Source organism: Eptesicus fuscus, chromosome 9 (genome assembly GCF_027574615.1).
Source record: "Eptesicus fuscus isolate TK198812 chromosome 9, DD_ASM_mEF_20220401, whole genome shotgun sequence".
Taxonomy (NCBI): Eukaryota; Metazoa; Chordata; class Mammalia; order Chiroptera; family Vespertilionidae; genus Eptesicus; species Eptesicus fuscus.
In genome coordinates, this window is record NC_072481.1 from 11247446 (window position 1) to 11259453 (window position 12008).

A 12008-nucleotide genomic window follows, 5' to 3' on the forward strand; every position below is an offset into this window, starting at 1 on the left:
TACTCGCTGGGTGGTAGCCCTTCTTTATTTTTTACCATCACCATCACCTCTGCTCCTGCTACAGGCAATCCTTCCCCTGTATAACCCACTCTTGCTACCAGGCCCAGCTCCCACCCGTACCGCATGCGCATTCAGCATTTGCTCGCCGTGCTCTGTTACAGTTACATCCAGGGCCGCCATGCAGTACAGCTTTGGGGGGTGCCTTTCACATCGCGTCGGTGCGACTGGCGCCCCTGTTGTTGTGCAGTGCACAGCCCACGTCTGATCGGATCTCCCAAGAGCAGAGAGAGTGAGCTGCCTGCTCCTTCTGGTGCCCGCTCGGTAGGTGTGTCAGAGGTGCCTGTGGGCTGGTGGGCAGCCCTGGAGTGGAAGGAGGGCAGGCAGACGGAGGTGGGGGGGGGAGTGGCAGGTAGGAACCTCAGGCCCCAAAGAGCCCCCCGGACCTCCTGATGGAGAGCCAGCCCCACGGCTGTGACCTAGAGTACAGGAGTCCGAGGGCTCTCAGCTGTGCTTGGTTGACTCTGCAGGGCTCTGGCCTTGCCTCCCCGGAGAGGAGCCATTGTCTCCCTACAATTCCCCCTCCTGCCAGTTCCTTGCTTTTCAACCCCAAAGCCTTCATTTAGGAAAGGCCCAGGTGGAAAGTCTTCCGAGCTCCTGCGGGGAGCCTGGTGGACGGGGGTAAGAGCACCACATATGGAAATCTGGGAAGACGGCTCGAGTCCCCTTTGGGGGTCAATCCAGCCCTGGGCAGGGTCCCTGGATCTCGCTGGCACAGCTGGGGCAGCCCAGTGGGTTGGGGCTCACGCCATGGCTGCAGGTCTGGGGGGTCTCCGCAGGGCAGGCAGCAGCAGGAGGGGAGGCCCCTTCAGGTTGGTCCAGCCCCATTGGCACCTGGGCTTGGCTGGGGTCAGCGGATGTGGACACCTGGGAGGCATCTCTGGGTGCGGAACCCTGGGTTTGCCCATCCTGGTCGCTGGTCTTGTCCGATGAGGCGGCGGCTGCTGCCTGGCGAGGCTCCTCTTGGGGCAGGTTGCCTGGGGCCATCAAAAGCCCCTTTTCGTCCCAGCCTGGCTTGGTGGGGATGCCCACAGTCTTCAGGATGACGTCCATCTGCTTGCCATAGTCCAAGTGGCCGCTGACCTGCAGGAGGACAGTGAGTGAGGGCCACCGTGGGGGCCAGAGCCCAGCCCTCCCCAGGGTCCCAAGCTAAGCTCCTGGGCCTCACCCTCGCCCTCCATCACCAATGCTCTGTCTCAAACTCTCCATGACTCTGAAATCCAGAGTGGGGTGGGAACCTCTAAGTTCAAGGCTGCTCTAAAACCCATTAAGTAATGATGAAGGGAGTTTCTCTACAAAATCTGGGTCCTCCTCTGGGGGCAGGAAGGAATCTCCTGATAGTCGGGGTGGAGGTTCTCATTCTGCAGCTTTAAGTTACGGCAGAAGGGCTCTGCTGCTCAGCAGCCGGCTCTTGGGCAAGGGCCTTTATCCTCTGACCTCCACTTGCCTCAGCTGTAAAATGGGGACAATAAGCGTAGCTACACAGAGCGTTGCTGTGAGGTTGCTGTAAAGCCCCCAACCTGAAAACAGAGCTATGTCACAGACTGCAGGGACCCTTCTTCTACACCTCACTCTCCCCCTTTTCCCTTAGTCACAGAACTTCAGTGTATGGCTGGGCACCGTCCTCTCTTGCAGCTGAGTGTAGCATTGCGACAAGTTCTGGCCAATGAATGAAGCGGCAGTGTTAGGTGGTACTGCCTGGAGGTCTCTTTAAAAGGGGCGTGCTCTTCTTCCCCCCATATTTCCTTTCCTGCTGGCTGGAATTCAGACATGATGGCCAGAGCGCCAGCAGCCATGTTGGGCCATGAGTCAGCTCACGAAGTCCACCTGCTGGCTTGCAAAAGCAGCAAGACCGGGAATTTTGGCCCCTGAAGACTATGGAGCCACCATCCCAGCCCTGAACAGCCTATTCTGTCCTGTTCTTATATGACAGCATCAACTCTTTTTGTTTAAGCCAATTTCAACGGGGCCTCGGTTATATGGACCCGAATCTTCACTAAGACAAGGGTCAAGAACTCAGAAGTGCCCACCCTCTTCCTCAGAGACTAGAGACACCCCCACTTTATTGTGCAGGGATGTGTCAGTAGAAGTGTGATTAGATGCCCAACTGTGATAATGAACTATGCTCAACACACAGGCAGTCCTTCATACATTGCAGAAAATGAGCTTACTGGATATGCTCCTTGACAGGTGTTGGCTACTAATTATAGATGAAGAAATTGAGCCATAGAGAAGTAAAGTGACTTGCCCAAAGTCATACAGCTAGAAAGTATCAGAGCTGAGGTTTGAGTCAGGTCTGTTCTCTTCACAGAAAATCAGTGAGCGAGAGGAAATTTTAAAAAAATCACTCACATTTTACAGATGAGGCAAGTGAAGCCCAGAGAGGGGCAGTGGTTTGCTTAATGACACACAGCACAGGAAGAGCAAAGCCACGTGCTGTGCTCGAGATGCAGCGTGCAGAGGCTGCGTAGCTCAGATCTGCTCCCTGCCGTGGAGTCCCATGCTTTACCCGCCAGTCTAGGGCGTCTGCGTCAGTGTCAAAGGTAAACCCGAGACAGAACTTCCCTTCAAGGCTGAAGAGGAAGGCTCTGCTGATAAAGAAGACAGGAAAACACTGGGGAGGCAGGTGTGGGGAGTCTTAGGAGACAACACAAAGGCTTGGCTGATAACATCTGCATTTCCATCTGAATCACCAATCACACTGGGTTATGCAAACGATTTCTCAAAAACACAGAAGATAGTTCCCTGTACAGTTTGTTATTTTCTCATAACCAGAACCTGCCTACTTCTTGTTCCTTTCTTTACCCAAACTTGTAAATCGTGTTCAGGGACAACACCCACACAGAAGGGCCTCTCAGATGCCTGGGTTCAGGGTGGAGGTCAAGGTGGGGCAGCTGCCTCCACAGAGGGTGGGCATTAGAGGCTGCAGGGCCCTAGACAGAACCGGAGTTTGGGATCTGAGAAAAGCCTTGGCTCTGTCTCTTACTAGTAACTGGGTGAATCCTTACGAGGTCAGGAACCCCAGCTCCCCATCTGTAAAACGAGGGTCATCACACTGACCCTGAATGACAGCTACAAGAGTTCAAGGGCCTGGCACTTCGCAGGGGCCCCGTATATGCTCCCGTTTACCATTATGTTCCACGTGGGACCCAAAACAGTTCTCCAGGGACATTAACTAACTAGGGAGATGCTCGCAGCATCTCCAGCACAGCATATGCCTTTGCTCTTCACGTGCTGTGTGTCATGAACAAACTACCGCCCCTCTCTGGGCTTCACATGAGCTCAGGGTGTCTGTGGGAAGATATAATACAAATAGGCCACAGTGCCTGGCACACAGTAGGTGCTCCATAAATGTAAGTTCCCTTACCTTAGTGTCCTTGGAAGCAGGGGGTGGAGGGTAGGGCGTTAGCTAGGCTGATCTAGGTGGGAACCCAAGGTGGCTGGGTTGCCAAGCTCTAGCCATCATGTCTGCATCCCAGCCAGCAGGAACCTAGACCCACGGGGACAAGCAAGAACTGCCTCCCTATCCCTTCCCAACGTTGGTGAAGGTGGTGCTGGGGCTGGGTGGAGGCAGGCAGCCAGGGCGGAGGGAGGTGTTTGTGGCCACTGGCTACAGCTGATTCCAGACGGAAATTCCGCTGTGCAGCTTCCTAGAAGGCACAGATCCGGTCCTCGGGGGCCATAGGTCGGTCCGGGTCCCAGCCCACCCTGTTCCTGAGCTGCCATTCTGCAAAGACCCAGGGGGAGAACTCACTGGCGGAGCTCCAGTTTTACGGATAGTGGGGCGGGGGGAGTATCTTTAGCAGTGGAAAGTTCTGGCGTGGCTGATGTTGGATCAAGATTTCAGCCTAGCCCTAGCTGGTTTGGCTCAGTGGATAGAGCGTCAGCCTGCAGACTAAAGGGTTCCAGGTTCGATTCTGGTCAAGAGCACATGCCCGGGTTGCGGGCTCGATCCCCAGTAGGGGGCATGCAGGAGGCAGCTGATCAATGATACTCTCTCATCATTGATGTTTCTATCTCTCTCTCTCTCCTTCCCCCTTCCTCTCTGAAACCAATTAAAAAAAAAAAAAAAGATTTCAGCCTATGATCATCCCCTGGCTGTTCTGATTTAAATCTGCCTCTCACCTCATTACGTGCTGGTGCCACTGGTGCTGAGAAGCCGTCCTAGACCTTCCCACGCTGGTTAGGGTCCCTCTTCGGGCTCCCTGTGACAGTATTCACTGCACCCCATCATTTTCACCTGCTTACACACTTGTGTTCTCTGACAGACTGAGCTTAGGGAGCGCGGGGACCACTTCTAACTCATCTCTGCTCCCCACGGCTGTTAGGTCGAGGCATGGGGGAAAGACCACAGCCATGCAAGCACCCGCAAGGTAGATGGTGACAAAGATAACTGGCGCCTTCCCAGACCCTTGCCTGAGGCAGGAATTCCACATCTCTCATGCTCTCCACCCTCCCCTCACCAAACGGCTGTATAAAGGAAGTACCTAAGCCCCTGTTTTGGCGCGAACTCCCCTGGCCCACTCTCGGACCGGTGAGTTTCGCCCGGGAGCGCAAGATTAAAACCTCCCCCCTTTTCCATGGCCTGGACTCTGTGTCTTGTTTCCTGCGTCGCAAACCTTTCATCTGGTGCCGAAACCCGGGTGGGGATTGAGTGTGTATCCCATTTGGGGTACCCCTCCCCACTTGTCTCCCCGGAACCCTCAGGCTTCTTTCCAGCTCGGCAGCGTCAGTTGGTGAGTCCCAGTCCCTATTGATTCCTAGGGTCCTCCGTCGGCGTCTCTGTCCGTAAACCGCGGTCCGCGTCAGAGATTGCTTTCCGGGCATAGCCCTCCGGACCTTTCCAGGAAAGGTTCTGACCCTGGGGTGTAGTGAAGACGTTCCTACTCCACCTCGGTCTCCGGCCTTTTGGCCTCACTCTGATCCCAGGGGGTCGGCGAGAGACGTCTCCCACCATCCCTCGGATTCCGTCCGTAGCCTTGGCTCAATGATTGGGACGCTGATCCTTGGGCCTCGCTACTGACCCTAGGTTTCAAAATGGGCAACCAGAAATCCAAAACTGACTCGCAGGCGCCGCTGGGTGCCTGCTCACCAATCTGGCTAAGCTGGGCCTGTCCCAGGATCTGCGTCCTAAACGCCTCGTTTGCTTCTGTACCGTGGCATGGCCTCAGTATGAATTGGACAACAGGTCACAGTGGCCTGAAAATGGGACTTCGATTTTAACATCCTGACCGACCTTAACAACTTCTGCCAAAGAGCTGGGAAGGGGCTGGAGGTTCCATGTGTCCAGGCCTTTTTCAATCTGCGCTCCCGTCCCTCCCTCTGCTCCTCTGTTCTCTCTGACTCTGTCCTCTGCTCCTTCTTATCTCTGACTCTGGATCCAGCTGCTCTCTCACTTCCACCCCTCTTCCTCCCGCCGAACGCTTTCGGCCCCCTCCTCTTCCTCCTTCTTCGCCACGGCTCCCTTTCTTCCCCATGGCAGGTGCTTTCTGCTTTCTCGGCAGCACCTCACCTGCCCACCCGCGGCTTCCGTGGCCGTGGGCAACACCACCGCGACCGTGCCGCTCCCTCCCGCGGCCGCCGCTGCGCTTTCTTCCCCGCGGCCGCAACCATCGCCGCCGCACAGCAGGAGAGCCGCCCGCCCGCCATCCCGCAAGCCGCTCTGAACAGCTGGCTCCCGCGCTCCGGGGTGGGGGAGCGGAGGCGGCAGGGGAGCAGGCGTGGGGAGGGCGGGCAGTGCCACTGGCTCAGGCACAGGACGCCCCGGACAGCGACCGGGCTCGGACCCCCGAGCCCCCGGGTCCGCGGCCCCGCCTCCTCCTCCTCCTCCCCTCCGACTCGCCGGCCTCCCTGCAACAGGGCTCCTTCCACCCTGCCTCCTTCTGCCCTGCCGTCAGCTCCCTCCCTTCCCCCATCCTCACTCCCCGACCTCCCCAGGCCGTTCCTCATCAGGAACCAGGCTGGGAGTACCAACTAGATACCCCGGAAGGGCGAGAGGGGCACCGACATCGCGACCAGATGCCTAATAGCCGGCCGACAGGCCGTCTCCCACAGGTAGTTAATTTTGACAAGCTGAGGGAAGTTACTCAGGGACCAGCTGAGAACCCCGCAGTCTTCCTTAACAGGCTGACTGAGGCTCTGACCTTATATACTCGCCTAGACCCTGGGTCCCCGGCCAGAGCAACAGTTCTAGCCACTCACTTCATTTCGCAGTCAGCCCCAGATATCCGAAAGAAAAAAAAAAAAAAAAAAAAAAAAAGGCAGGTGGCCCTCAGACCCCTGTCCGGGATCTGGTGAATATGGCATTTAAGGTTTTCAATGCCCGTGAGGAGCAGGCAGAGTACGCCCGCCTTCAACAGGAGATGAGTCTGCAAACCCAAACCTTGCTACCTTTGGGGCCGGCCGGCAGCCACGTTTGGTCCAAAAGGGACTGTGCGTGGTGGGGGTGCAACGAGAGGATGCTTCCAGTGCAGAAACGAAGGCCACAGTGCCCCCAACCCTGGGCTCCAGCCCAGCCCTGCCCGGCGTGCGGTCAAAGCGGCCACTGGAAAAGTGACTGCCCCTGGAAAAGTGACGGGCCCTCTGCGTCTCAACGTAGAGGGGCCGTCCTTCCAGGTCATGACCCGCCACTGGCCACACTGGAACTGGCTGAAGGCTGAAGATGGCAGGACTCGACGACCCATCACCCTCGCCGGGCCCCCAGGTAAACGCTCAAGGTAGTGGGTAAGCAGATCTCCTTCCTGATCATACGGGGGCTACGGCTCTGTCCTTGCCCTCCTTTTCCAGGCCATTGCCCCTTCCACGATCTCGGTCATGGGTATTGATGGCAAACATGCTCTGGCCTCAGCGCCTTCTCACCCCGCCCTCTCCCCCGCTCCTCCCTCCCTAGAGAACAACTTTCTTGCTAGCACAGGCTTATCAGAAACTCAGTTCTGAATTCAAGCAGTTAGAGGCCTGTTCCAAGAAGTTTTAAAGTTAACTGTTGACAAGGATTTTAAAAGGACCCACTCACCTGGACGGTCCTGCCCCAGGGGCTCAGAGACAGCCCTCATCTGTTTGGCCAGGCCTAACAGAGACCTCCGACAATGTTCGTTAGAACCCAGCACTCTCCTCCAGTATGGAGATGATCTCCTTCTCTGCAGCCCCTCCCTGGACATGTCTCAGAGGCATACAGCTGGCCTCTGCTGGTAGGATTCTTCCAGCCTTCACCCCGCAGCCTACCTGTCCAGACAGCTTGATCCCACAATTCAGGAATGGCAGCCCTGCCTCCGGGCTCTGGCTGCAGCTGCTGCTCTCACCACGGAGGCCCAGAAGATTTGCCTCCAGCAACCCCTACAGGTCTTCTCCAAGATCTTCTGTCACACCGGTCCTTATCTCTCCTTGTCCCCTCTCCCATGCAGGAACTCCATCTCCTGCTCCTGGAGAGTCCTTACATCTCCCTAACTCAGTCCCCAGCCCTGAACCCAGCCACACTCCTTCCTGCTGCCTCCACCCAACCTGCAGCTACCCCTGAGGGAGGCAGCAGGAACTGAGGGCACACTTTTTGAGTCCAGGTCCCATTCTCTATGTCCAGCCTCACAGATTGAGAGGCATCTCAGGTTTCTTTTTCCATTGACCTGACCACCTGTACTCCCCGACATACACTGCAACTGCAGGTCCAAAAAGACCTCGTTAACCTAACTTTTAAGCTCTTTAATAATAGAGACAAGGAGACCCAAATCCAAAATCAAACGAGATCAGGCCAAGGCGGAGGCCCATTAGGAGGCCTTCCAGCTCCTAGCCACCACTCTCACGAACCCCAAACGGAGTGCCGGTCCTCCAACCGCGGGTAAGTCAGGGCTAAGCCTCCTCTGGGCCCTCCTTCAAATGCAGCAAGGAAGGACACTGAGCCAAGTCCTGCTCAAACCCGAGACCCCCGCCTGGGCCCTGCCCAAGGTGCGGAAGGGAAGGCCACTGGAAATCAGACTGTAGTCTGGCTCCTCCGGTCTGGCCTCAGCCAGTCCAGCAGGCCACCCTCTGGATCCGGTTTGGAGCTCCCAGACCCCCTGGGACTGGCCACTGAAGAAGCTGCCAGGCCCTGACAGGGCCCCACAGACTTACATCACCAGGACAGAGCCTCGAGTAATGACTGTGGTGGCAGGAAGAATGTGGCCATTTGGGACTGAAGCGGCTAGAGGCCTGGCTAGCCTGGGAACTGGCTGCGGAGCCTGCTCCCTCCCCCATCGCCTTTTAGAAATACTGAATAGAAGGTCTAAGGCATGGTTATGCATTTTTGAAGGACATAGAAGGAAGGTTTGAAGGCTAATTTGAAATTGTGAAGGTTTTTGTGAAGGTTGTGCATGTGATGAGATGGAGAAGAGAAAGAAAGAAAGAAAAAAAGAAAGAAGTTACTCTGAGCAAGAAAGTGAGGGTTCAGTCTCCAAGCCTGGCAGGACAAGGTTGCTGGATACTTCTTAAGCTAAACCAGAATATTCAGTGTCTAACCTCTTATCCAACCATCCAGGTCTCCAAAAGCATCCTACAGGCCGAAAATTCCCTTAAAGGGAAGCTGCCTGATTCCCCCCGGGTAGAAGTCCTATCTTCTTGGCTCCAATTTATCCAACACACTCTACTATTCCTTAACGAGACCCATACCCTGCCCAATGTCTCGCACTGCTTTTTATGTGTCTCTCTCCAAAGACCTTTGCTGGCTGCCGTCCCACTCATGACTCCTCCAGGAACTCAAGGACATGGTGAATGTCAGCCTCCCCTGGCTGGCATTCCCCTCTGGGAACCCGAAACTCCAGAGCCCACCTTGCCCCCACGGATATGCTACCAGACCAGCAACCCGCTCCCTGCCTCCTCAAATTCATCCGCTCCCGGATTGCAGAAATGTCTCCGGTGACTGTAAACCAGCTCCTGCTCCATCCCTACACTCGGCTGCCCCTCAACCCGCCTCTGCCTGACCCTGGCCTTTAACCTCCCCCACCCTCTTCGCCCCTGGTCAGCAGGAAGTAGCCAGGACGATTTCGGCGCCCCCTATCACCAAAAAGGCTGGGATGTTAGGTCGAGGCATGGGGGAAAGACCACAGCCATGCAAGCACCCGCAAGGTAGATGGTGACAAAGATAACTGGCGCCTTCCCAGACCCTTGCCTGAGGCAGGAATTCCACATCTCTCATGCTCTCCACCCTCCCCTCACCAAACGGCTGTATAAAGGAAGTACCTAAGCCCCTGTTTTGGCGCGAACTCCCCTGGCCCACTCTCGGACCGGTGAGTTTCGCCCGGGAGCGCAAGATTAAAACCTCCCCCCTTTTCCATGGCCTGGACTCTGTGTCTTGTTTCCTGCGTCGCAAACCTTTCAACGGCCAGCTCTGTACATTGTGGGTGCTCATTGTGGGTACTCACTGTTATGGATCCACACAGTATGAATGGGCCTCAGCACTTCCTGTTTCCTGCCTTGCAAGACGCCTCAACTTGCCCAAACAGGCTGCTGCTACCCACTTCTGCCTGCCCAACACCTCCTTTCAAGCCTATCGGGCACCTTCAAGTTCCTTTACCTCTTGGGCCTCAGTTTTTTTATCTGCAAAATGGGGCTAATTAGAGACACCTATACCACGTGACCTTTTGTGAGGCTTCAATGAGACAATACAAGACAATACATGTAACAGGCTCCCTGGCCTAGAGGGAGAGGTCACTGATGGGATGGCACAGAGGTAGGGGTGTGTGTGTGTGTGTGTGTGTGTGTGTGTGTGTGTGTGTGTGTAAATGCTGTGGGCAAGAGCCTAGGCTCTGCGGCAGGTTCCCTGGATTCATCTGGCTCTGCCTCTCACATGCAGTGTCCCCTCCTGCAGCCTCAGTTTCCACATCTCTACAATGGGCTTTCTATCCCTACTTCCTGGGAGCGCCATAAGATCTGCGAAGCATGGGAAGCAGTACCTGGCACATGTTGGCTACCATGTTACTGTTACGTGTCTATTTTATGCCACGCCTGTGCGAAGTTCTAGAAGCCAGCTGGCATTTCCTTTGGGACATGAAGATTCAGAGACCCTGGGCTGGGTCTCTGCCCCAGAAGCCTTATGACTTGACCCCTGGGGTGGCGGAGTCCCCTGCCTATGGTAACCCACACTGGGAGGCAGCCTGGCCTTTGCTGGCTTCACTCACCCCTGAGATGCCCCAGCCCGAGACAGGGCCAGCCCCTCCCTCCCTCCCGGCTCAGGCTTGTCCTTAGGTCAGGGGCCACCTCAGACCACGTTTGGGCGGTAGCTGACATCTGAGATGATACACCAAGGGCCAGGCCATGTCGTCCCAGAAGGCAGATCCTGAGGTCTCTGCCCTGAGCACAGGGCAGCCGGTGCTTCCCCCAACAGCTCTAAGGACACTCTTTTGCCAGCAACCTCTTCTCCAGCACGAATTTTCAAGGAAAACAGGAGGGCGGCACAAAGCAATGCTAATTACTCTAATTGCCCCAAAGAGGAAAGCACTGCTTTTTGTGCTGTTCTCCTAATGTGATAAAGAGCTATTATTAGGCAGAGCTGGGACGCTGCCTTGAAGGCAGTCAGAAGAGGGAGAGGTCTGTGAAGCTGCCGGGCCAAAGGGCAGAACGGAAGGTAGTGGCGAGGAGCGGAGGGAGCTAGGATTAAAGGAGGGCCTACTATTTGCCTAGCACCTCACAGGCGCTGCCTGGAAGGTAGGTGATTTCCCCCAGTTCACAGATGAGGAAACAGGCACAGAGAAGTTAAGTAACTGGCCCAAGGTCACACAGCCAGTATACCAGTGGCCAAGCCAGGATTCTAGGCCACGCCTCCCTTGTGCCAAGGGCTGTGCTCTTCCCAATATATCCCATTCAGGGGCTTCCCGGGGCAGAAATTGGATCTTGCTAGGGCTGTGGCATTGAAAGGAGATTTCATTTAAAAGGAACTTACGGCTGTTCCTCCTCTGGCAGGTGAGGCACACATCACTTCTCCTACCCCCTGAAGGGCACAGGGACCCTTAAGTGGGACAGAGGCCCCTGGACGTGAGTCAGGAGGCATAGCTCTGAGTCCTGTGGTTTCCGGTCTCCTTACCCAGTGCACCTCACTCCCAGGGAGCTGGGCAGCTCAGGCTCTGGACCTGGCTATATGAACCCACTGTCTCAAGCCTCTGTTTTCAGTCTGTGCCCTGGGGAAGCCTCACCCCTACATTCGGGGGCTGTGGTGAGGTTTGCATCATATGAAGCAAGCCTGTCGGGGGAAGGATGATGGAAAAGGCTTCCTCTCGGGCCACAGGCTCCTGTCTGCCCCGGGACGACTCTCCCTTTAACCAGGAGCTTCTGCTGTGGCCTGGCCTGTTTACTCCACCTGCATCCTCTGGTCACTTTGGGAGAAAACAGACTGTCCTGACTAGTCATCTGGGGTGAGGGACTCAGGGTGGGGACCCTGGGAGGAGGAATGGGGGGGAGGTGAGGCGAGAGGACTGGGGCGGTAATGTAGGGCCCAGCGCATGGGCTCTGGGGGTTCAAGTGCAGGCTTTTAATTGCTAGTTTGTGACAGAAACTTTTCTAAGCCTCAGTTTCATACCCTAACCTGCGATAGGCGGGTAATAATGCCGGCCCCGAGGCTGCGTTAAGGACTAGAGGCAAAGTGTGTAAAGGGCCCGGTGACGAAGCCACGGCCCAGGGGTGCTGCACAGAGAGGACTCCCCTCCGCCCAAGCCGATGCCATGCTCTCCCTCCGCGGGGAGGAATGGGCCGGGGCTAGAGTCCCTGGTTCATGAAGTGCCCCGGCTGGCAGACGCAGAGCCTGGGAGGGCCAGGCGGGGTACTCACCACGGAGGACAGGTCCACGTTCTCCACCCTCCTGTCCTGCAGCAGCACGGGCTGCAGGCCGGCCACCTGGAGCTGCGCCGAGGACGTGCGGTACACGAAGCTCAGCAGCCAGTCCCCCCTGCGGGCACAGAACGGGTGAACACCAGCCTCGGGGAAGCCCCAGGACA

At 56.4% G+C, this 12008-nt stretch overlaps 1 protein-coding gene across 3 annotated transcripts in view; it reads right to left on the minus strand.

Annotated features, from left to right (window-relative positions):
* TMCO4 (transmembrane and coiled-coil domains 4) overlaps positions 1-12008 on the minus strand; it is a 76945-nt gene continuing 64937 nt past the window's right edge. For all 3 annotated transcript variants that reach the window (XM_054720985.1, XM_028155457.2, XM_054720984.1), the window contains 2 exons: positions 11842-11959; positions 1-1140 (listed from right to left, as the gene is read on the minus strand). In XM_054720985.1, the coding sequence (XP_054576960.1) occupies positions 733-1140; positions 11842-11959 (526 nt within the window). In that variant the 3' untranslated portion in view covers positions 1-732. The remainder of the gene's footprint in view (positions 1141-11841; positions 11960-12008) is intronic.